Genomic DNA, 26,486 nt, shown 5'->3' with positions numbered 1-26,486 from the left:
GAAACATTTTAAAATGTTGTCCTTTTTACAAATACATTTTCTAATCTTTTAAAAATATTTTTATTACTTTGCGCTAATTAGACCTACCTACTGTGGAAGACTGATGAGACCTATTAAAGGAGACTCATATAATGCCAGAAGATTTGATTTGGAACCTGAAAGGTATTTATTTCAGAACGTGTTTTAAGAATTGTAATAACTTAAGTCCATTAACTATTTGTGAAAAACAGCTTACAAATGACTCATCTGTCTTTTTCACTTTTTCACTAAGACTGAAATTTTACTCTTTTGCATTGGCATTATGGCATATTGCTGTGAATTGTACAATGGTTATACAGTTAGTTGCTTTAGACCAGGATGCCCAAACTTCGTTTAGGTGATAAGCAGTAACATTTGCCACGTCATTTGGATGAGTCTTCCTCATGCTGACAACTACTACAAATAGGATCTCTGCTTTTTGGGACTTCTGCTCATTGTTTCCCTCCCCTGTACATGGCTTTCACCCCACATCCTATCCTAGTTCTCCGATCTCCACAGTCTGGGAAGAGATCACATCTTCTTACACTGCTTATTACTCATGTAATTCCTACTAACCTATGCTCCATACCTCCTTTTGTTCTACTCCAACTGTTATGTAGAGAAGAAAGCACAGCCATCAGAAATAGGTTTTGCTTAACAAATTATTTTGGGGAGCTTAACACTTTGCAGAAATTATCATTTGTGGTTTTATTAACACTGACTGCATGCTTGCGGGTGTTCATCTTATAGCCCAGTTTGGTGCCTTCACAAAAGCAGTTACTGCTGGGAAATGTCTCTTGTTTCACAGTGTGGGAGTGAATCTTCAGCCTAGTCTCTCTTTTTTTTTTTTTTTATAACTAAATCTGCAAGATTGTTCTTAAAAAGAGCCTAGTGACTCTTTCAAGTTCAAGCAGTCTTTACAGATGTTATATAAAGAGAAAATGGCCCACTTTTTCCAGAGTCACAGAAAGGCAAAGGGCAAAAATCTTACTATATAGTGACTTTATTCCTTTTTTTGTAGTCCTGTGAAACAGACAGGCAGTACAGGAAATGAACTTATCAATCACTTGCCCTTTAAAGAGCACCAGAATAATACAGTTTGGGAGACAAACTTACTTGAAAAATCTAACAAAGACGAGAGCATCTTTCTGCAGATGGGTGCAAATAAATGTAACCTTCAGAGGGTGACTGAAAAAGAAATTCAGACCACTGAAGTTCAGCCTGATGTACTAAATGAAAAGATGGTAGAAGACTGTCTGCTTTCACAAGGCAGCAAAACTAACCAGGTAAGTAGTATCAAACAGATTTTTATTATGTGAAAATACATTCAAAATGTATGTGTCTTTAGACTGCCTGTTATTTGATTATGCTCTGATGTCTAGAAATTAAGAGTGTTGCTGTTTTTCTTGAAACCTTCATGTTATGGTTGCTATTGTTAGAGATATCCACATCCAGTGGACTTTGGGACTGGCAGGACAGGAAGAATCTTAGCCCAATACATGCAAGGCTGTTGCAGTTCCATATCCCCACATCAAGCTAGTAGTGAGTTTGAGCATGTATTCTCATTGAGGGGACTGTGTGAACACACACAAGGCTCAGAATGGAGAGTGTACCCACAGAGTGGATAGTTAGAAATACAGCTCATTAAGAGCGTAGATTAGACTGATCAGATGTAGGGCTTTTAATCAGACTAGCATGGTGACTAGCAAACCAGTCAGCTTCTCTAATCTTGATTTCTATTTCCCACACTTGTTTCTACCTAATCCATATGAATCCTTCCTTTCACCTAATTTGCCGTTTGTTTAGTTGATTCATTCTGGTGGGCTTCACACAGGGCCAGTAAGCTAATCTTTCCTGTTTTAATAATCATTTGCTGTTCCTGAGAGTCAAGTGCTCTGTTTTTAATGATGAGGTTTAGGTAAGGTTTCTCTACCTGCCTCTGTTTCTCTTCCTTGCTTGTTTTCTTTGTTCACTGTGATTTAGCCTTTAGTCAAATAACCTGATAGCTACACGTTTCGGTAAGCTAAAATCCTGTAATATAATACAACTTCCCAGAACAATGAAACAGAACCAGTGCAAATACTTGTTTTATATAAACTTCTGAAGTAGGAAAGCATAATAAATTCTGCAGGATGTCATACTACTCGGCTAAAATTAAATCTTAAAATTAATTCCCTTGTTTTTTTCTTCCCCTCCCACTCAGTAGTCTTTGCTGTGTAATTCTGGTAACTGATTCTATGTTTTTCTGGTAGCAAAAGTTGCCTTCAGATCACACTAAACCCTAAAACCTGTTTTAAATAAATGTGCTCTGTCATAGGCTATTCAGTCGCATTCCACGAAGAATGAAAGATCAGAGTCAATGACAACTAAGCAAATGTTGTACAAGAATAACAGAAGTGCAGCACCTTTACATAAAAAGAAGTCTTCGTATGGTCCTCAAGGAGTGGTTAGAAGTTCTGGGTATGGGAAATCCACTTCGCACTCAAAAGTCTTTTCCAGCTACTGAAGGAAAATGCCAAAAGAAACTTTCAAGAAAACACTGTGAAAGCCAGAAGTCCTTCAGACAGAGCCAAATCTAAAGGTAATTCTATCTTAAGAGGTCTGAATTTTACTTTTTAGAGCCAGAGAGCTTTGCTGTTCATGCTTCACATCCTCTTTCTCTCCTAGGTCTCGTCCCTTCCCCCCCCCCCCCCTCCCCCCCCCCCCCCCCCCAAAAAAAGTTAACGTTTCAAAATGGTGTAGAAGAATCCAAAACTAAATGTGCTAAATGTGATTAAGTACTGATTTTTTTCTATATTTTTCTGTATATAAATCACCACTATATTTAGGATTTAGCTATTGTTCACCAGTAAGTCCAAAACAACACGAAGTCCAAAACAGCTGCTGTTCAAAAATGAATCTCTATACATTACATTTTTAATTACAGTAAATGCAAAGATTTGCTAATAAACTAGCTTCTGCACATGATACTGAATTTATATCTCAGCTTCTTTTTTCATCTTTGTTTTTCTAGAAAACAAAACACTCTAAAATAAATATGATGTCCTCTTTCCTGTTCATGTCTCCTGTTGTAGCACTAAGGAATGGATAATACCTGTAGTCCTGTAAATGCTGAGCTGCAAGTAGAGGACTTTATTTATTTATTTTTGATGACTGATCTCTTGCTGGAAGGGTTTTCTGAGATAATTCAGCTGGCCATCTTTTGCCAGGCCATTTGCAGTCTCAAGACGCGTGGGAAGATAACTTTCTGGATGCTGAGGTTTTAGCACACTTCTACCATGTAATGCTTTTGAAAACCCTGCAAGTAGTGTTGGGAAAACCAGTTGAGGATTAAGTTGCCTGCCTTAAAGAGATGCTTCAGTGACAGCTCTCAGACTAAGAGACCTTGTTCCTTACAGCATTGCTGTAAGAGCTGGAGATGGTGCAAGTGTACAGGCAGACAGAGGTGATGGAAGTGAAAGAGAAGTCCTAAGAAAATGAGGACTCTAGCCTCACTCAACATGCTTTTCTCTCTCTGTCTAAACAATTCTCCCACAGCGATTTCAGGTGCATTCAGAAGTTACTTTCAAGAGAATGCATCCTGCTTCTGTAGCTAGGAAGAGAAAGGCGTTGAAGCAAACAGTTCCTCTAATCATCATGCTGAGGAGCACCTTTGTGAGATGAGATGTGGAAAAAATGTAAAAGTATTAAATCTGGAAAATGATAATTGCCTGTTTGTTTTTAGGTATGATATTCCTAAGGAGGAGCTCTTAGCTTAAATCATTAAAGGCAGGAATGAAGCGGCAGTTGTAGTTAGTACTTGTATTTCAGAAGACTAAGTTGTGCATAGTTCCATGTATGGTAGTTACTTTCTAGGGGGAGCTTCCTTGGTTTTTACTTTGTGGTCAGGTTGCTACTTGATGCAATAAATAGATAGTGCATCTCTTTATGTGCTACCTGCACTCCAAATTTTGAAAATCACTGTCTTACCTTCACCATAGCTTTGAATATGTTTTATTTCTGTATACACAAATAACTGGTCCCTTATCGAGCAGATAACTGAGATGAATCTTGTTTCATAAAGGATTTATTATCCAGCTATTTATCCCAGTTGATCTTTTGTTGTTTGTTTTTTTGTTTGTTTGTTTTTTACCTTAAGTACAGAACTGATGCCTGCTACATTTTCTGTAGTGTCTCGTTGCTCTGAAGCTTCTATATTTAATTCAAAATACAGATTGTAGAATGCTTCAATTGCCTGTTAAGGGTTGGATCACATGAATAGATTTTTTTTTCAAGGACTTTAAATTCTAAGTTTTAATTTTGTTCTGTTTTCCTTTCTGCCTGATGAAGAAGTCTTATTTGCTACAAGGATAATAAGATCTGCAACAAATGAACCAGCTTCTAAGGAGGATATTAACAGAGTTATGTCTGGACAATCAGTTGTTCATAACCTTGGGCACCAGGTTGTGGATTCTTGCAGAGAGTATCAGCATGTAAGTAGTAATTAATGATGCTCCTAATTATAGCGTATACAGCTTGGTTAGCAAACCTATTTTGTCAAAACTTTAATAATATTCACAAGATATTGAATAAAAACTTTTTAGTCAAATGCTTGGTTTTGCTTTTAAAATCTGTAAGATTGGTTTTCAGTTGCTTGGATAATTCGGTTGCTTTAGTAATTCTAGGTACTTCAAGTTTTAAAGCTTATTAATTTCTTTTAAAAATATGCTGTAGAATTGGGCATAGTTTTAAATTTTTTTTTTCTTAAAAATGTTCTGCTAAGGATCTTAAACAGTACTTGTATTTGTTTTTCTACCTGAGTTACACTGAATGTTTAATAGTATCTTTTGACTTCTCTAAGATGACTGAATTTGCAGTACCATGTTGGATTTTCCTTCTTCCTTACAAATTGTATAAAAATGTACTGAATGCCTAAATCATTATTGCTTTTCAAAAAAATGTATAATGAATACAGTGGCTGTGTAGTGGCTCTCATAGGAGAGGGTTTGTTTCTAGCTGTTCTTTGTTTTGTTTTCCCAGCATTTTTAGGAAATAAGAAAATATCTCATTTAAAGGAAAAAAATTTGTGGGATGTTTTGATACTAGAATGGTGTTTTATTTTCCCTTCAAGTATCCTATGTGGTTTCGCAAGAGCCAGATAGCCACTTAATAAAATTGATGAGAGTAATTTTCTGTAAACAATCAACTCAGTTTAATGGTTCCCTGAATTTATCTCTTCACTAGCATTTGCCATTTTCTCCTGTCAAAAGTTGTGAGAGAGAACTATATTTGCTATAGACGAGCACAAGTTGCTGAGGAGGACCTGAACAGAGCTCGTGATTTGATTCAGCAGCTAACCAGCACAGTTTCACAAAAGGAGAAAGACATGGAGACAAAGATACTAGAATTGAAAACACAGCATGAAAAAGAGCTTTCTCAGTGGGGTCAGGAAAACTATGTTCTTCAGAGCAAGGTACTTTATCACTTTGTATCCTGCTAGTATAGAAAATGAGAAACATTACTTCTGAACGTTGTTATTTGTAAGCATGTTATTTTAGATGAGTTTGTTAATGAGCAGAAAATCCACACATACAAAGCAGGAGTGTATGTGTTCAAATGTTTACCCAGTGCTTCATTTATTACCTATAGGACATGATCTTTTTCTCTATAAACTATCTTGTCCTGAATTCACTTATTTGCTGTTTTGAGATTTCTGCAGCAGTTTTGTTTGTTTGTTTGTTTTTCAAAGATTTAACTTGGTCTTATCTGTTTAAAAAATGGGGTAGAGTAACAGATACCACTTGTTGAAAAGCAGAAAAGTATGATATGTTGAGATACTGTTTGTTTATTTGATGCACATTTCAATGTTGTGTTTTCTCTATAAGGCATATTTGCAGGGTTATTTCACTATAACTTCCAGTCTAAGTAAATAAGAATAGGAAAGGGAGGATATAATTAAAAATAATAATAATTAAAAATTACCAAAATTTTTATACTTCGGTGTTTTGTATTGCTTCTGTTAAACTCCAATTACAGCATTGGCTCATTGATCTACTTTTATATCTCAATGTGTAGCAACCTATGTATAATATAAAGTGTAGCATTGTAGAGGATTCATATGACTAACAAATATGCATCAAATCATTTCTATTTCTTTCTGAAAGTTGAGAAGCATGGAAGAACTGACTAAAGAAAAGAGGTGGATCCATCATACAGCAACAGTTCCTGTCACTGAAGAAAAATTGTCACAAATACAAAAAGAAATTGAAGATCAAGAGGTCATTATTCAAGGTTATCAGCAGGTATACCACAGCATATCATGTTGTGTTCTGGCCAATTTCAGAAAGAAAACTATTTAATGGTTACTACTGTTCTGTTGAAAATAGTTACCTTTCTATCTAAAAGTGAATGAAATTTAGATGTGAAGGGCACAGATAAATTGCACGTTAAACAAGTGTTTTATACATGTCTAGTTTGAACTAACCTTTTTGCCCCAAATGTAGTAGGAAACGTATACTTACAAGTAATACTGGAAGTCTGTAGGGTTCTGTTTTAAGATGTTTTTCACAGAATATGAACAGCTGATTACAAGGAAACCTTGTAAGTGTGCCTGATTTATTACATAGTCAAGCATAGAAATAGATGATGCAAGCTTAATGATCCTTTGAATGCTTGCAGCTGTAAAATAAGTTAGTTTAACCAGCTTCCAGCTGGTGCTCAGCAGCATATCTTAGTATGTTTCGCGTGCAATGTTGTCCCATTGTGGCTGTAGGTATGGCAAATCAGTGACTAGTTTTGTTCACAGAGTTGGAGCATGGGCAGGTTGAACTTTGATCTATCATCACTCATCTACGTATGTGCTTTCAGAATATAGTTGGGATAGCTTTGCAGAGGAGCTAACCCAGGAGGACTGGTACTCCAGAGTGAGCAGACACTTGGGCAAGGTTTTAGAGGTCGCTAGATATGACTTCAGCGAAAAGATAATGAAAGTAAATAGCCTTTTTGGAAATTTGGTAATAAACATTTGCTGTTTGCTTCTGTTTCAGTGTTTCAGGAGGGAAACTGTTGTTTTTGAACTAGGTAGAACAGTAATTTATGAACATTCTTTATCAATTAACATTAGCTTTGTCTGTTTCATCTTAGGAAAATGAGAAGTTATACAAACAAATGAAAGAGCTGCAAATCCAAAACAAAAAAAATGAAGAACAAATGTTTAAGGAAAATCAGTGTTTAATGTCTGAGTTAATAGCCCTAAGGTAAGCTTAATTAAACATCTGACCTAAAGTCTCTAGATTTCTCAGGTGACTTTATTATTTTTGTTTATGAAGAATCACTGCAAAGTCTGTCAGATGCATGTTTTGTGGTGTTTCTTGGATTTGTGATTTTTTTTTTCTTTTGAGAAAATTTAGATTTATACTGATTATGGGCATGTAATTCTTGGTATTTTTGCTGATCTTGCAGACCTATGGGAAGACTAGAGCTTCATTTGAGGAATATTTCAATTCTAAAATTCAATATTGTTATTCAAATCAGAATGTTTAACACATACTGCACTTGTTCTGGTATTTCAGCTCTGCTCATATCTGAATATGTTTTGATATTGTTGTAAGATAGACAGTAGATCAGGAGCCACAAGGGATCCTGGTAGTGGAGGAAACATTAGATTCACAGCACTGTAGGCCCTGTAAGATTCGTGTCCTATGTAAGTAACGAGGAGAAAAAAAAAAACAACTGTCAACTGTGTATATTCCTAATCTATAAATCTTTGCCTGGGAGAGGCCCATAGATGAGTTTCATTGATGAAATAGGTTTTCTTTCCTCCTCTCATGTAGCAGATTTCCCCCATACAGGTAAATTTTTTTGGTATAAGGATGCACTGTGGTTTTTTTTGTTTTTTTGTTTTTTGTTTTTTTTTTTGAGCCTGCATGAATTGACATTATATAGTACCATTTGGAGGGTCTGTGTTTTGCTTTCAGTATGCCAAGTCATCACGTCGCAAAATTGGCTTTGTTCTTTTTTTTTTTTTTTTTTAAGAGAAAAGATAGAAAAAATTAATATCCAGTCACGAATTGTGCAGGATTCTGAACCAGCCAGGAATCAAGTTTCACAGAATTGATTTCGGAACTTCGAGCAGCACGGGTAGGTATATGCCAAGCCTGTTTGTCACGTGGGGGGAAAAAATCAATATTGTAGACTAACAATATAAATGAAGAAGGTAGTGAGCATGCTTCTCTTTTACACTGCAAATTATTTGCCATGCTTCTGAGAATTTGTTTGATGATACATTTGTAATATATATGTAATCCCTTTCTCATCAACGAACTCTCAGAAGTAGCCCCTTAAAACACAGATTCACTGAAAGTGTGGTGTTTGTGTTTACTGACAGTCCTGAAATACCTTGTATGAGATGTTGCAGAAAGTAGCAACACTTCTGTAGATTTCACCTGAGACAAATCCAGAATAGTGTTTATCACTGCTCCTCTACCAAGAAGGTTTAGAAAAGAACGTTGGAGAGAAAATAATGTTACAATTTGCTCATCTCACTCGTCTAGTACTCCACATGCTTCTGTTTTTGAGGGAGAATGTTTTGTACACTTCACGTTAAAATGAAAGGCTTCCAAGAGCTTTTGTTGCTCTGCTTACTGCAAGAGAAGGGACTGTTATAGTACATACTTGCTCTGATGATCAGGCCAGAAACTAAAAGGAGTTTTGTTTTGTTGTTGTTTTGTTATAAAATGGTTAAGTCAATGATAAGGGAAGCTGGATCTAAAGAGTTTCATAACCAGTGGAATTGTTCCTGGTCCGATACAGCTGACGTTGAGCTCTAAAGACTCTAAGGGCTCCTCTAGTTTCAATACAGCCATAGTGATTTAATCATTTTATGGTGAAAAACACGTTCATGTTGATGTGTGTTTAGTTTTCATGTCTTACCATTTTCTTTAAAACTCAGAAGGAAGAAAATAAATTACAAGAAGAGATAAAACGTCTTAAACAAGATAAACAAGCTCTTGAGGTAGACTTGGGGCAAGCAAAGAAAGAGAGAGATTTAGCAAAAGTCCAAATTGCATCTACATCAGGTAAAGCACCTGCGTTTTATTGAGTAATTGTGCTTATTCTTTGCATGACTACACAAATACAACTAAAACTTGCTTCTCCATATAGTATGACTTTGGAAATGATCTGGATACATTTGACTAATATTGTCTAAACTTGCAATAGAAGTATACAGTGAAGGAGAGACAACCGTACCTTTGGCACTCTATTAGAAAGCCTTTTATTGTATCCAGCCAAACTCTTTATTGCATATTAAGCTTGATTTCTTGCCTGTCTCTCAGTGGACATGGAAATCCTACAATTCCACTTTTACGACAACTCTGTTCATAAAAGATTGACTATGTTGCCTTATTCTAGTAGGTAGCGTAGAAGAGTAGATCCCACTGGGATTCTGTTTTCGATACGTTCTATGACAAACTGTGAACTATTGACTACTACAATATATGAAGTAATTATTATTCTATGGTTTGTTTGTTTTTTTAAATATTGTTGCATTTAAAGTCCTAATTTGCATCTGATTTTAAAACTTTACTGCAGTGACAGGAATGTCAAATTAGTAAATGTATGAAATGTGCTGAGAAGAATAGTATTGACTATCCAATACATTCAAATACATTGAATTACGTATTCTTCAACACATAATTACTAATAAAACAGTAATAATGGTGTTTTATTCTTGTAGGTGAGAAGTCTTACGAATTTAAAGTTATGGAAGAATCATACAAACAGGAAATTCTTCATTTAAAAAGAAGACTTCAATGGTATGCAGAAAATCAGGATCTTCTAGATAAAGATGCAGCCCGTCTTAAAGATGCAAGAGAAGAAATTGAGAAACTAAAACTAGAGGTGATAAATATTTAGCTTTATTTAAAATGCTGAAACTTAAAATGATTTCTACTGATGCGTATAATGTAACTTTGTCCTTCATAACGCTCCCACCTTTTTGAAGAAAAACCACGTGAAACCTTCATAACCTTTAAATCAAATGTGGATGTCTTTATAATCAAAATATGAATTACTCCATATGCAGTCAGAATTGCAAGTGCATGTTGCTTAGAACTGTTTTTGCTTGTGTTTGACACACTAATGATACTCCTGGAAACAAAAGTAACGTGACTTAAGACTTGCAAATTTCTTGGCTAAGAAAAACTGACCCTGAATTCATGTACTATAATGTAGTACGTTATATTATTTCATATTAACCAAGCCTGCATACTGGGAGAATGGGAGGAAAGGAAACAAGTTTACTGGTTTGCAGTCAAGAATGGTTCCCGAGTGAAAGTTTTCTTCTAGATTTCTGTGCCTAGTTTCAGTTTTAGCCCCATGGATCTTAATTGTCTTCAAGAAGCTGTAACTTAGTTTAAAAACATAAAGAAACGATTAGTGTAGAAATAACTATTACCAGTTCTTAAATTGTAGAATATTTCTATGATTGTTTTTATTTGAAATGCTTACTTTTGTAATACAGGAAAACTTCTCTGAATGTATATTTCAGTTTTTCTCATAAATTGGATAGGTCGAGAAGCTCAGAGCTGAAGCTGGAGACCAGTGTGTGCAACAGAAGAAACGTTTGAAAGACAGAGCAGCAGATGCTAAAAGAATTCAGGACCTTGAGCGACAAGTATGCCATAATATAACTGTGTTTCACTTAACCTTTATTTTAGATAAGGTCACTTACAAGGCTTACTAGCCCTTTCGTAAGGATAAAGCACTGAATGAAGCCCTGTGACAAAGTAATTTTTATACTGTAGAACACTCAACGCAAAAAGCTGCAATTATTTAGTTACAAAGGGCTCTCCTGCTACTGTGTTCTAATAAGCCATTTACTGACAACCCATTTAAAATCCTTTAATGTTAAATTACTGTTCAGATTTTCTTGGAAAAGAGCAAGAGGGCAAAAGCACATGCAAGCTTCCTGTTTCTCTTCTGAGACTCCCTCTGAATTTAGTAAATCCTTAATATTTTAACCAAGTTGTTTCAAGAGAAGACATTGAAATTCCATTGAGTTCCTACAAAAGCCATGAAAACTGGGAAAATAGAGAACTTAAAATCCATATTTCTACTGAGGAAAAAGTCAGGAAGAACTGCACCTTCCTTAGTTTTTGGAGGCGGCAGCTGGTTAGCATTTCACTCCAAAATCATTCAATTTGCTGTGCTGGGGGAGAAGCAGGGATGCAGGAAAAATAGGAAAGAGCCTCTGCAGTATTCTAATGCAAAGAATGCAGAAAGCGTCTTACCATAGATTTAAAAAATATAATAAATATATAAAATAAAATAAATATATAAAATACCTTTTTATTAGTCTTGCACACAAGGTTTTAGTTTATTTTGGAGTTTGCAATGAAATAAAAAATGACATTTAATCTGTTACGGAGAATTTCAATGCTGTTATGAAATCTCTCTGTAGCAGTTGGAAAAGTAGAGTTGAACGTGAAATTGTGAATGTGAAGTCCAAACGAAAAGCAACTATTTTAACGGCATTAAGAGCCTTATACAATTTAAGTGCTAAGAAAATAAATAAAGGTCTATTTGACGTAAGACCATCTGACGACCAGAGCTATTCTGTTTGAATCTGTCATGTTGTATAAGAAGTCAGTCACCTCAAGATGTTTACAGACAAGCAAGGCTCATAACAATGCAAAAAAAATAACAAAAATTCTCAAAACACATCTTCTCGTCCTTATCCCAGCTTAAATGGATCATGTTTGTCAATGTTCTGTCACTTATTTCAGTTCATTTTTCACTAGAACTTTCTTCTTTTTGACTTCTGACTTAATTTTCTTTTGGTAGATCAGAGAAATGGAAGGCATTCTAAAAAGAAGGTATCCAAATTCTTTGCCTGCTTTGATGTTCGCTGCTGCTGCTGCTGAGAAAACTAATGATCTTTCAGCTAAAACAAACACAATTGATTTTTTGGAGAGAAGAATAAAAAAGTTAGAAACAGAACTTGAGGGTAAAGATGATGAAGCTAAAAAAAGTCTCCGTGCCATGGAACAACAGTTTCAAAAAATAAAGGTAAAAGATGGACGCTTGTTGAGTAGTCTGCTCCACAAGTAACAGTCATAAGGCTATTGGGGTCTGCCACAGACCAGTGGTGAAAACTGAAGGCCAAGAACGCAGTGAAAAAAATATTAAAAGAATTTATTGCTAGAACTTCAGCAATTTGGGCATCTAAAATGTAAAGAGCATTTAAAATTGTTAGGGTACTGTCAAAACTGAGAGGACAAGTTTCTGGGGCATAATAACTTAGTTCTTACAACTATGTGGATATCATCCTGTGGGTCAGAGCTGCTGCTTACCTACTTCCTTGCTGCACGCACAGCAGGTTGTGGTTTCCTTCTGCAGGGAACACTAAACATTCTGTCCAAAATCTATATGATAGCAATTCTTTAAGATTTGTGTTAGGAAACATCGAAAATTGCCATTTTACTTCACAGAAAGGTAAGCTTCACAGGTTCTTAATTAGCAGGAAAATTGTACTTCACATCTTAAAAATTACGTTTGCAAGCATGGCAAACAATGGTAGATTTTAACAAAAATAAAATTTTCTTGATATATTATGATATTAATTTGTTTGTCCAGGTTGTTTACATCTGAACAGAACAAAATTACATGAAAAATGGTTTCTTGTCCATTTAATTTTCTTTCCAATAGCAACTCTATTCACTGTGAGTAGATGAATTTCTAGTAAATGTTTTGAGCAATTCTGTTCTGCATCAGACTTAGCTTTGCTTCACATTTTTTCACTAATTTCTGAACTGTTTGAGTAGTGTTGTTAGTAACACTGATGTGTACCGTCTTAAAAATCTTGCGTCAGACACGCAAGAACTTTAAAGAGTAATAGAAAGAGCTATTCATAAATGTACAGTTAAAGAAACTACTTCCCCCGCCCCCCCCCCCTTCTCCCACCCCTACTCCAGATACAGTATGAGCAAAGACTTGCAGAGCTTGAGCAGCTGCTTGCCTACAAATTCATGAGTGAATTGCCAAAACCGAATGTTGATAAAGCCAATTCTACCAAACTTGAAGAGGAGCTTCAGAATCTGAAGAAGACCCATCAGATCACCGTTAAAAACCTCGAGACAGAAATTGAAAACCTCAAGAGTCAAAATTCCCAATTAAAACTCGGAAGTAAAAAGGATAACAAAGACTTAAAATTAACAGACTCTCAAATGAAAGAAGGTAACATAAAAGACAGACTGTTAAAACTAAACCAAGAACTGGTCACAAAAAATAAAGAAATAAGAGACCTTACAAAGACTGTAGAGAAACTTCAAAAAGAAAGGATGATGATGTTGTCTGATAATAATTCGAGAAATAAAACTGATAATAAGGAAAACTCTCAAGAGATCTTGAAAAAGAATACCTTAGCAACAGATAAAAGGAATTCCAGCAACAGTGAACCCTTTCTGGGCATTTTTCATGATGACAGAATATACCAACCTCATACCTTTTCTGATCCTAATATCTCGGAAGTTCTGCAAGAAAATGCACAGTTGAAAGAGGAGCTAGAAAAATTGTCTCTAGAAATGAACCAGCAGAGGGTGAAGTCTCAAGCAACGCTGGCTTATTCTGAAAATAATATACGAAGGTAAATGCTCAACATGTTCCTTTAAAAACCTTGTTAATGATGGGTGATGCAGGATCAAAATGACACGTCAGCCGCGTGTGAAGCCAGGTTATACTTGACCATCATTCTCTGTAAATTTCATTTTTGCTGTTTGATTTTTCGTAGCAGTGTACAGACACAATTATCCCTGCAGGAAAACCTATCTCAATCCTTTTTCAGTACTACAATTTGTCATGGTTCTGAGTAAAAAAGATCTCAGTATAAATCATTGTATCATAAATGTTTTGTGTTGCATAGTATTAATGTTTGGTACATATTTTGGTACTTTGCTTCAAACTGAGGCATGCTTTCAGTGGGAGTCACTTGACCAACAGTAGAAACTTTACACTTCACATAGTTTCCCTTAGCCCCCTTCATACGCAAGGTAGAGGTAATAAGCACGTTTAGGTAGCAACCCATTTTATTCTAAAATAAATACCTGAAATAGCACAGCTAAATTGTGATTTAATAGCATCTATTTTCTCTCCCTTGATTTTTATAAGAGGAGCCTAAAAAGGTGATTGGCTGAGTTTCCAGTATTCTAGCTGCCTCTAGTTAAATGAAACACATAGCCAACATTGTAGGTTTCCCACCCTCTCATCTCTCCAAAGTGGTGGAAGTACTGGTGGCGGTGCCTCTTGCAAAGTATTATGAAATATCTAAGATGTGCTACCTTTAACATTTTTTTTGTATTTTGTGTTCAAATGAGAAAATTCACTGCATTTTTGAAGAACTGTCTAGCTGCTTTACTACATGTTTTGTTCTTCTCCTGTCCAGGATACAGGAAGACACAGCAGAATACATTGCATCTCTGAAAGCTTCCCATCAGAGAGAAGTAGAGAACATCCTTTGCCAGTATGCAAAGGAGCATTCTGCTTCCAAAGTAGCTGAACTTAACAGCAGAATTTCAACACAAGAGGTAAGATACAGTAGATACATTCATTACACGTAGCAATCTAGAAACAACTTCAACAGGTATCTGTAACTTTTATTTTCGTTTTAAGTAGGATGTATTGTTTCAGAAATGGGCCTGTGCCACTGTATTCACAGAATCGCAATGGGTGAGGCTGGAAGGGATTTCTGGAAGTCATCTGGTCCAACCACCTGCTCAAGCAGGGACACCCAGGGCAGGTTGCCCAGGGCCATGTCCAGGTGACTTTTGAAGATCTCCAAGGATGGAGATTCCACCACCTCTCTGAGCATCCTGTGCCAGTGCTCAGTCACCTGCACACTAAAGAAGCCTTTCTTGACACTTAAAGGGAACCTCCTGTCTTTGAGGTTGTGGCCACTGCTTCTTGTCCTGCCACTGTGCACTGCTGTGCCAGAGCCTGGCTCTCTCTTCTGCACACCTTCCCTTCAGGTGTTTATATACATTGATAAGATGCCCTGAGCCTCCTCTTCTCTAGGCTGAACAGTCCCAGCTCGCAGCCTTTCCTTATTACAGAGATGCTGCAGTCCCTTCATCATCTTTAGTTGCCCTTTGCAGGACTCTCTCCAGTCTGTCCAGGTCTCTTGCACTGGGGAGCCCACAGCTGGATACAGCATTCCAGGTGTGGCTTTACCACTGCTGAGCAGAGGGGAAAGGATCACCTCCATTGACCTGTTGGCAACACTCCTTCTAATGCCCTCCAGGACACCATTAGTATTTTATTTAATTTGGTGTCCACCAGGACCCCCAGGTCATTTTTTGCAAAGCTGCTTTCCAGCTGACCGGCCCCCAACATGTACTGGTGCTTGGGGTTGTTCCTCTCCTGTAGACAGGACTGCATAAGTCCCTTCATGGAGGGTGCTCTTGGCCCATTTCTCCAGCCTGTCCAGGTCACTCAATGACAGCATAGCCATCAGCCACTCCCAGTTCTATATCCCATCAGAAAACCGGTGGACAATACACTCTGCTCCACAGTCCAGGTCATTGATGAAGATGTTGAGCAGGACTGGACCCGCTATTTATCCCAGGGGTACACCTTAGTTACCGGTCTCCAACTAGGCTTCATTCCACTAATTACTGCCCTCTGGGCTTAGCCATTCAGTCAGTTTTCAATCTACCTCGCTGTCTGCTCATCCAGCCCTTACTTCATCAGCTTTTCTATGACGGTCTTATAGGAGACTGTTGAAAACCATACTGAAGTCAAGGTAGACAATATCCACAGTTCTCCCCTCAAGCTAGTTGTTTCATCATAGAGCATTATTGGTTTGGTCAAGCATGGCTTCCCATTTTTGAGTCCATGCTCACTACTAGCAATCACTTTCTTGTTTTTCATGTGCTTGCAAATGGTTTACAGGATAAGTTGCTCCATCACCTCCCCAGAGATCAAGTTGTGAGGCCAACCGGCCTGTAGTTCCCTGGGTCTTCCGTCTTGTCCTTTTGAAGGAAGGAGTGACGTTTGCACTCGGCACTCACGGTAGCACCCCATCAGGGTGCATGGGTTTCTGTATGTCCAGTTTGCGTAATTATTCTCTAACCTGATGCTCTTCCACCAAGTGTACATCTTCCTTGCTCCAGACTTGCCCCCGGTCTCTGGAGCCTTGCATTCCCGAAGGCTAGTCTAGCTAGGAAAGACAAAGGCAAGGAAGTCACTCAGTACCTCAGCCTTTCCCTGTTCTGTATCACTAGGGTGCCTGACCCACTCAGCAGCAGGACCACGTATTCCCTAGCCTTCTGTTTGCCACTTACATACTTACCGAAGCTCTTTGCCTTTGTTAGTCTCACCAGTTTCAATTCCAGGTGGGCTTAGGCTTCCTTATTCACATCTCTGCATACTTGGATAATGCTTCCATATTCCTCCAAAGTTACCAGTCCCTGCTTCCACCTCCTGTATGCTTCCTTTTTGCCTTGAGTTAGGCAAGGAGCTACTTGTTTGTCCATGCAGACCTGCTGGTGTTTGACTTGCTGCTTGTTGGGATGGACTGTCCTCAAGCTTGGGGGAGGATCCTTAACTATCAACCAGCTTTCTTGGGCCCCCCTTCCCTCCAGGGCCCAATCCTTTAGACTCATCCGAACACATCCCCTCAGAGGCCAAAGCCTCCTCTTGTGAAGTCCAGGATTGTTACCTTGCTTTTTGCCATTCCCTAGTGGATCCTGAATTCCACTATCTGATGGCCCTTGCGGCCAAGGTTGTATTTGACCTTCACATCCCCAGTGAGTCCTTCCTTGTTTGCGAGTTTGATGCCCAGCAGAGGATCTTCTCTTCTAATTAGGTCCTCTCTCACCTGGGTCAAGAAGTTGTCACTGATGCTCTCCAGGCACCTTCTGGCTCACTTATGCTGTGAAGCAGATATTGGGGTGAGTGTTGTCCAAGAGGATCTAGGTCTCCAATTATATTTGTGCAATGAAATCTGGGGAGAAAATGCCTACAGTATGAAGGTAGGAAGCACTAATGGATTCAGATTCTCTCAATATTTTTTTTAAGTGAGGGAAGTAAATTGAAGAATGAAACTTGTTTTTGCATACTATATATGTACATGTGTGCTGTGTAACAATTCAGGTAATTTTAGAGTCAGTAGTAGTTTTTAATATATGCATTGCTTGTAACTGCAGTACTACAACACTGATTATATTTCTGGTGTATTTTTCCTGTATAGGTTTTCATATGTTGTCATGAGAATTTGTTAGTGATAACAATACTTAATCTTTTTTTTTTTTTTTGTAGATATTAATAAAACATCTCCAAGAACAAATCAGCGAACACCAGAGACATCAGGAAGCCCTTCTAGTTTCACAAATGCGAGAGGAACTCCTACAAAAAGAGGTATATTTAAATTTGGATTCAGGGTACATTACAAAATTGTTTTCTTTTTCATCCTTGTAATGAAATACCTCAAGTAATATATAGTAAAATAAGCCTTAGAAACAGTATCTTTATCAGTATCTCCTACACCAATTATATCTGAGAATGCAATTTATTTATTTTTTGAAGAGGGTTAGTGCTCAGATATTGGATAAGGGGACCTAAGGGTTATGATAAAAGGCTGTATAAAGCTTTCACTTTAGTTTGCTCATACACATTAAGAAAGTGAACAAAAAACCTTAGTATGTTAAAAGAAAAAATACCAAGTTGAAATAGGAAAAGAATGAGAATAAAGCAATAGAGCTTTATAAGAAAACATACCTAAATTTCTGGAGGCTTTGGAAAATCAATTGCAAGTCATCAGCTGAGCTGATTTGACCTGCCGGTTATTAGACCAAAGGGGCTTGATCATGTGTGTTAGCAGCATGGTTTTTTTCTTAATTTATTCCTTAGAAATGAGTTTCACTGATGCATTTTATATTTGATCTTTATCCACTGTGTATGAGGAGAAGAGAGTGTGAGAAAGTTTTAATCATATTATCTATTAATTTTTTTAGTATGTTTAGAAGTATAAAAATTGACTGTGAATAATCATTTCATGACTCATTACAAACAGGATTGGATTTATCAAAAAAGGACTAGACTTTCTTATCTTTAGGCCACTTCATACAAATGAAAGATAAAGTTCCTGAGCCCCTGTTTAAGCTTTCAAATAAAGGAGATATTTCTCTTTTAAGTCTTACCTTCTACAGCTTTTGAATAGAGTCATTAAACAACAAAAATACACTTTGAAAGGCATCTGTTGTTATCACAGTGTTAAGTACTGTATAAAATCTTCATCAATTATCTGAAATTTTAGGTGGCAAAATTGTTGGAAGAACTGAGAGAGGCAAAGGAGAGCCAGAGTCCCGAAATGAAGCATTTCTTGTGTCTGGAAAAGAAAATCAAGCATATAGAGACCAGACGTGCAGAAAGAGAGCAAGAACTTCAAAAGGTACACCACAGCATATTCCGCATTTACTGCTCAGGGGCAATTCACTGTTTAATAACTGTAACTTTATGGTACGTGCACGGGCTCATATACCCCATATTGGAGATGGGGGCAAATATTTTTTGATAGAACCATGGTTTGGTCTGCTGATGCAATTAATGTGGTGCTAGTCAGAAATTCCTTGCTTCAATTACACCATGAAAGCTGGCCATTGAAAATGTGACAAGAGTTTGTAATTTAGTTTATTAAGCTGTGATATATTCCTCAACTAAACTCTTAATTTTACATTCTAGTCCTAGAAGTCCCCTTCAGGAAAGCTGAATATAAAAGTAGAGAAACATCCTGCAGCTGTCCATTACATTTACAGCCCTAAACAACAACAACAAAAAACCCTTTATCATTTACGCACTAAAAATTCTGGGTAATTGTCTAATGTTTGTTTGACAGTTAGATCTTTGACACAGCTCCTTGTGTCTGACACTTGTATCACCTGAATGGGCAAAACAGTTATGCTTTTTGTTGTTTTGTTTTTCAATTTTATGTCATAGCCTCCAACCTGATCTCTCTATCTGGGGAGCTGCTATCATCTGGAGACTGTTTTCTAGTCCATGTAAATTTCTCAACACTTCCATCATTTCAATGTTTGAGTGTCTTTCATTATTGTTTTAACTTTGGTTTTACTTAATTACATGAAGTCAAAGGACAGTTGGACTAGAAGACAATCAAACCTGTAGCAGTTCATAGCTTGTGGAGTTTGTTCTACAGTTTTGAACCAGATCTCAAGGAATTCCCAGTTACGTACGGAATTGTTCATGGTAGAAAACTTTTTTTGTCACACATTTCTACAACAGATCTTTAATTTAATTCCAAAAAAGAACTGTGCATAAAACAAGCCTGTAGATTAAGAACACACTTCACGACCACTGATGACTTTTTGTTTGCATTCTGTCCTACTAAAGCAACTGTAAGGCAGTTACTTTTTTACACTATTCATTTGCTTTTGTATACTGTGATAACTTCCTACCATTTCTGTAAAATACCACCTGCTGTCTAGTCTGTGATCCATCTCTTCTGAAATCCTTACGATCCATATTTACTTTTTTTAATGTATTATTTTAAAAAAAAAAACACAGAAATGATACTATGTAATACAACGACTACTAGGTAATTTCATCTTTTCTGCTGTTATTAGCCTTGCTATGCATGAAGCTTTAGGTTTTATTTGCTCTAGTTTTGTACCCTTCACCACATGCAGTGGGGGAACCAAACAGTCCTCAGAACAAATGATAACAAACCTGAACTGAACGATGTATGGAAAAACTAATTGCTGAACAAGGCAGTAACAGGTTGTCCTTAGTATCAAACTACAAATGGCCTTTAAGTGATAGAGATTTAAGAACCTATTAGAGTTTAATAGTGGTGGGTAGTTTCTGATTTCCTGTGACACTTTGTGTTGGGTAATTCAATAGGATCATGCCATGGATTCATGTGAAAATTAATTCAACCTTGTATCTGCAACAGCTTCAGACTTCAGTCACTGATATTTTCTGATAATTCATACAACTGGTGGCTTTTAAAAGCACAGCAGTAGCACAGAATATGTAATTCAGATTTTGTTTGTTTCTGCTGCAGTGTTCTATAATTAACACATTTAAATGGCAATTCAAAAAAGCTCATTTTGATTACAAAGGGCTCTATGTTATGTGATCAATTTTGTCTAATGTATTCAAACTTTTAATTGCTGCTTTGGAGAGGCTAAGTCAAATTCTCCTGAGGCTCATTAGTCAGTGATGGCTTCTACCCTTCTGTCATCAGTGCAAATATCTAAAGGCATTATATTGCCATGAGAACAATTTTTTGTAACGCTTGGAACAACTTGTTCCCACTTAACATCAGCACTGGGCTTTGAGACTGAGCATCAAATAAAATGAAATGGTATATTTTTGCAAAGGAGCAGTGGTGACTGAATATTTGACTAGAAAATCACAATGCTGACTCGCTTGTAATTTGCAGGCAACACAACTAACACAACGTATTACTGAAGCAAGGCAAACCCATGAAGCTGAGAAGTGGAGAAGACTTGCACAACGGAAGAATCAAGAACTGGAGACATTTCGAGTGGAATTGGATTCAATTTTAGATGTTTTACGAGAACTACAGAAACAAGGCGTTGTTATTCCAGCACCTAATTCCAGCGGATTCAGCGTAACAGATAACTGTTGGAAGACATGATCAGATAAAATTCTGCTTGTGTAATCAACTTACAATGTTCAGTTATATATAGGAAATGTTATGGGAAATCAGTGATGTAATGCTTGTGCATTGAATTACATTGATCTTATCTGAAATCTTGCTGCTTCAAAGGGAGAGCTTTGAATTAAGCTCTCATGAATTAAGCTACACTGCAGTCAAAGCGTATGTCATATTTTGTTAGTAATAAAGTTCATGCATTATTTTTTTATAATATGAGGAACTTTGAGGTTATTCTGTTGAAAAATTCCATGTGACCTTTTCAGATGCTATAGAACATTCCTGAATATTCTTAATGCCTGTATTTTTAGTGTATAATGTTACCAATAGTTTTCATGCAGTAGGGCATGGAATTTTCTTCCACCATTTGGCTTCTCCCCCTCTAACTTCTATAACTTTCCAGTTTCTTTAAGATCCCTTTCAAGTTTTTAAATGCTTGGAGCATTGCAGCAGAGCAGTCATTTTCCATTGCCATTCTGCTGAAGTGGTAGACAACACAGCAGGTAAGAAGCTGAATGTTAGAGATACCACCACACCTTCTATCCTGCTGGTGTGCACACTCCTAAGTGTACTTACTGCCTGTAAAATAGGGGCTAATGTAGGAGGCCTTCCTGCTGCATCACTGGTGTGTAACACGGGCTGCCATGCTCCAGCAGGAAACTGGGAAGGGAGGAAAAGAACAGCTGTTACAGTTATAGTCTGAAAAAACAACAAAACAACTCTTTATCTTGATGATAAGAGGGTAGAAAAAGTAGAAGAAAATGAAAATATAGTAAAGAAAATTGAAGGTAGATATTTAGTGGCTGGAAGAATGGGGTTTTGAACAATAAAATCAGTAAAGTACTAGTTTGATAATGTGAGTACTGAAACTCCTTAAGAATTACATAGGACATACTCTGAGGTTCTAGCTCAATCGATGATACTTATTTAGAGCAAAGACAAGCTAAAAGCTAGAATGTACACCTGAGGTCCTCTCCTGTAATTGTGTTCATTCTACACTGTATTTTGTGTCATTGATTTTACCTTATGAAGCTAAGCTTCAAATCAAAAGTGAAATTGTTCAGAGCTGTGTGTGTATGTATTTATATGTCACACTTCATTAGGGACCAGTGGTAAGCATGCATTTTGGCTTATACAAGCATGTGACAACGCATAAAGCGCAAAATCGTACCACTTGCACCGTATAGGCACAGGCAGCTATTTACAAGTCACAACAGTGCAAGATTGAGTGCACACAAATGTAAAATGTGTGCACATATATATTTAAAAAAAGTCAAGGATGAATATAAAACAACCGGAGTTAGTATATTAAGCTTTTTTCAGTATGAGTTTTTCCCCCAAATAATGAAGTATTGGTCTATATTCATAAGATGTGTAAATACAGCACTACTTATATATAAAATATCAGGTGTATATATAAATATGCTGCATTTCCTTGATTTGGGACCGTTTTGCAAATAGGTAAAGTGAAATAATTTTAACTCAGCCTTTAATAGTGTTACATGTTCAGCAAATAAAGTGTGAACTGAAGTGAGATTTTCAAATAATAGCAATTCTTGAGTTCCCAAAGAGGCAGAGTACTGGAGGTAGGTATGGCTAAGGCAGGGGATTAGGAGAGGTAGGTCTAGGGAAACATTTCTAGTTGCTGGAAACTCATCCTTCCAAACTGTTGCTTCCAGTAATTTCTCAAAACTATAATCTCCAGGTTGTCAAATGTTTGTGCAGTTCATTCATGTACCTTTTAGAATTCTTATATTCAATTCTCAGCAAATGCTGGTGTCTCTCTTATAATGTGAAATTCAGTTCAAACAGTAAGTTCTCTTTCAATTTTTACTTTTACTCTAAGACAGAATATGATTTATACTATGTTCTCATAGGTGTTTATGTAGTTGTGCATTCACTGAAGCTTGTTTTTTAATTTGTAAGGCATTTACCATGAGGAAATCAAGCAGGCAGCTGGCTTTAGTGACTCAGTGACCTAGATTATAGATAAGACAGCTGCTTTGATTAAAGGAGAACAGCATGTGCAGAAGAGTCATAGCAGAGGTGGCAGACACACAAGCACTGTTCTCTTTCAAGTTCTCTGAAACACACCAAAATTACTCATGTAACAAATTAAATAGGTTATTGTCATGGATAAAGACTTTATTTGATAGTACATAATACATTTTCAACTCTGGCCCTCTCTCATCTTAAACCTATTCTGGAAAAATAATGAAAACCAGATTCCTATTACCACTAAATATTCAAATTTTGCTTTACTCTAATTATGCCTGGACTCTTTGAACAGTTATCTGTTAAGCATGAATCGTAATGTTTAGCTTTACATACTGTTAACTATATTCCTATTGTCCAAAAAAAAAAAAATCAAGAAAGCACAGGCCTCCAACTCTTGCTGGAATAATGCATGGTGAAAGACTCTGTGCTGTCCTTGCCTGTGAGTACCTGAGGCTATAGCATGACTTCAGGTGAGATCACCATGGCTCCAGGTGACCTGGCTTTATCATCTTTCATTGCCAGAAGGACAGGATTGAGTGGAAGAAGAGCACAATTTAATACCTCCTTTGCCATGGGCTTGTGAAGGGTTGTATGGGGTTCTTTTCCTCACAGAATGACAATGTCAGTATTAAAGAATTTAGGAGTTGCAGCTCAGATGTATAAATGTTAAATAGAATAACATTCACATCACTTACTTTGCCTTTTAGCCTCATAGACAGTACATCATTAGGTTTCAGTAGACAAAATTCATGGTTTTACCTTTCCCTTTTTTTTCTCTATCAGCAGATGTCTCCTGATTTCACTTTTAGTTAGGTACCTTTAAAAAAATCAAACTTGTTTATACACAAAAACATAAATATTCACCTTTGAAAACTGGAATACATAACTTGCCCTAGTAAGAGTTGTTACACAATACAATGCATACTTAAGCAAACAAACATACACAGTTTTCCCCGTGAAGTTAAATCTACCACAGGTGCTGTACTTACAGTAAATTTTGAGAATAGGCTATAAAATGGACAGCCCAAGCAGTTAGAAAGCTTTCAATAATTCCATTTTCAGACATGAAGATGGGAACACCATTAAGTTCCAAGTATTCCTTTTGAACAATTACCCTGGTCAAAACACTTTTCATTTACTTTGCCTGATGCTGGCTTTCTGGGGAAGAATGTGCTTTTCTTAAAAAAAAAACATACCATACAAAGCTGATTATTATACCAGTCCCTTTTCTCATGAGACAATTCATCATGTCTATTAGTTCTTAAGAAGGAAAAAGAAAATAAGAACAGATTTAAAATAATTGCTTTTGAAGACCACAGAAAGTTTGTATTTGCTTTTGACTGTTCTAATGCACAAGCAGAGCACAAGCCTGAACCAGACTGCATGGTTGCCACAGTGCTTCTCAAGTCACATCAGAGCTGTGCAGAGGTTGTTAACCTGTAAAAAGGAGCTTGAAGGACATTGTAAAAACAGAAAGGAGATACGATGAAGAAGTAGAACAGAAGCAGGATCTGAATGTTTAATTACTCTTACAGGATTAACACATGCTTCAAAAAGACACTAAGAATGCAATTCAAATGTGTAGCATGTCCAGTTGGTATCAACCCTCGGTCATTTTATTAAATGCCTTTCATCAAGGCATTAAGTGTCACCATCTTCCATACACATGAACACTTTTCCCTTCTCCCCAAAAGCAACAATTATGCTACTAAAAAAAAAAGGCTTGAAGATTTAAGGTGGGGGAAGAAAAGCTTAGACCACAGTGAATAGCAATCTTTTCTTTTTCTAGAGCCCAGCCTGCATGACTGATACCCAGCTTTCAAAATAAGCTTCATTTCCCAATAGCAAAACAGATGGATAATTTCTTTTGCACAGGTTTTCCCCACTTAAGCAGCAATTTGTTTTCAAGATTGGCAAAGGGGGGAAGAAAAGATCAAACTTCACTGCAAGCAGCTCACTCGTCCAGAAAAAGGTTATAAAAGCCACATTTAGAAGCAGCAGAGCTTGCTAGCAAGACCACTGTTCTATCACATTCGAGCTTGAGCTCAGACAAAAGCCTACCCATTCGACAGGTGAGATGCCTGAGCTCCCTCAGCAGGAAGCAGCTACCACATTCAGAGCACAGCCCTTTTCCACTCAACTTGAACAGTTGAGCAAAGAGGAGTTACACTCTGGAACCACTTAGGGTTTTTCTGCAGAGAAAGACAGTTGATTGCCCTAGCTAAGGTGATTTTGGCAAGGCACGTTTACACATATACAGGCTACAATGAAAGTTTTGGTCTATTCCAAAGCTGCATTTTAAAACATTTGGGATTGAAAGAACTATACTCTGCAAACTTTCTGACTTCATTGGAGAACACTTATTTAAGAACAGCTGTATGAGACAGCTATATAGATTTTTGTCAATAGATTTTTTGACAGCACAGAGACACTTCCAGTGCTCTGATGCTCTGGGGACACACGCAGTACCAATGCTAAGGAAAGGGACAGGAACTAATCTGGGAAGAAAAAAAGAAATGGAAGCCCACAAAAGCTACAGCCTCTGTACTCATGGTTAAGTACTTACAGTGAAAGGAGGCCTTTTCTGCACTGTAAGATACGAGACCTCTGTTGCAATCTGTGCAGCTGTGCTCATTTAATACAGACTTCGCTTCAGGCTTTTATTGGGAAGTATTTTCAACGATAATCTGCCAGTTTTAAATAGCCCATGCTTTTAACCCCTACTTAACGTGCAAAGAAACAGTGCAAGAAATTACATTTGAAATCAGGAAGTGTAGGTGTCAGTGGTTTACAAACCACTGAAAGGCAATGGAGATGGATAAAAAAAGAGGTTCCCCCCACTTCCTATATTCTTTAAATGCACAACCCATTCATTGCTTTTTTCCCCTAGCTGTCATTTGAAAGAATGAATTCATCAGAACTTGCATCTCAGAAGAGTGTATCAACAGGCCACTGCTACATTTTCACTTGGACAAAACCATGTTGTATACAAAGTAGATTACTTTCAAAAGAATAAAGAACCCAGTTCAGCTGGGATCTTGAGCCCCCTGGTTTGATACACATTAAGAGCTTCCTGCAAAGCACTGTTACTCCAAATCCAGCAAACCTGGTTCTTCTGCCCTCCATGTGCTTGCTCTAAAACCACTGAGCCTCTAGCTAACCATCTCCTCAAGAAAGCTGACAGAAAAAATGGCTAAGGCTAACCTTATTTCTTCTCTAAAAAAGAAACAAAGATTGAAATTACACCTATTTGTTTTCTTAACAATCCCTTACCTGGGAAATAGCTGCGGTTGCAATACCATCCCAACTGAGTACAGACAGACGGAGCAAATACAGCTCAGCTATGCTTCTGGAGCTGGCCCCCTCAAAGCCTCCTAGCCCTTCACTAGCTATCTGGTCAAAAAAATGCGGTTTCTAGAGCCAAAAAGCATAGGAAGGTTCAGCTGGTAAGCAAAGCATAAATTACATACAAGTAGTGGTGGTATGTTAACTCTGTTGGCAAAAGAAGACTATTTTTCATCTAATTTCCTGTGATCTAGCTACTGAATTCTGCGTTACCCAACTGGCAGTTCACATCAACAAAAATCAAATTAATGCATGTTGGACACTAATTCCAGGGCATCACCACGCACCTGACAGAACGTCACTCTGAAGTACCGTAACTACAGGCACCGATTTGCTTTTACCAGGCAGCAGGTGGTGGTAGCAGTTTGTAAACACAGTAACCGAACTATTTAATATACAAGGTATTCCCTCTGGAAGCTTGTAAACTGGGTCTCACCTGCACCTAAAAGCAGTT

At 37.2% G+C, this 26,486-nt stretch overlaps 1 protein-coding gene across 1 annotated transcript in view; it reads left to right on the top strand.

The window, feature by feature from the left end:
- CEP162 (centrosomal protein 162) overlaps positions 1 to 25,881 on the top strand; it is a 46,534-nt gene extending 20,653 nt beyond the window's left edge. Inside the window, 21 exon segments of the mRNA XM_040551713.1 lie at positions 82 to 99; positions 102 to 162; positions 1,040 to 1,304; positions 2,336 to 2,558; positions 2,561 to 2,599; positions 4,348 to 4,490; positions 5,242 to 5,292; positions 5,294 to 5,470; positions 6,162 to 6,299; positions 7,141 to 7,253; positions 8,032 to 8,096; positions 8,099 to 8,136; positions 8,948 to 9,074; positions 9,734 to 9,897; positions 10,568 to 10,672; positions 11,842 to 12,066; positions 12,972 to 13,642; positions 14,438 to 14,579; positions 17,311 to 17,409; positions 18,308 to 18,442; positions 20,453 to 25,881. Coding sequence (XP_040407647.1) covers positions 82 to 99; positions 102 to 162; positions 1,040 to 1,304; positions 2,336 to 2,558; positions 2,561 to 2,599; positions 4,348 to 4,490; positions 5,242 to 5,292; positions 5,294 to 5,470; positions 6,162 to 6,299; positions 7,141 to 7,253; positions 8,032 to 8,096; positions 8,099 to 8,136; positions 8,948 to 9,074; positions 9,734 to 9,897; positions 10,568 to 10,672; positions 11,842 to 12,066; positions 12,972 to 13,642; positions 14,438 to 14,579; positions 17,311 to 17,409; positions 18,308 to 18,442; positions 20,453 to 20,671 — 3,218 coding nt within the window. The 3' untranslated portion in view covers positions 20,672 to 25,881.
- Positions 25,882 to 26,486: the final 605 nt, after the last annotated feature.

The sequence above is a fragment of the Cygnus olor genome, chromosome 3, assembly GCF_009769625.2.
Source record: "Cygnus olor isolate bCygOlo1 chromosome 3, bCygOlo1.pri.v2, whole genome shotgun sequence".
Classification (NCBI taxonomy): domain Eukaryota; kingdom Metazoa; phylum Chordata; class Aves; order Anseriformes; family Anatidae; genus Cygnus; species Cygnus olor.
The sequence above is the reverse complement of the archived record's forward strand: the minus strand, read 5'-3'. Positions and strand labels throughout refer to the sequence as shown.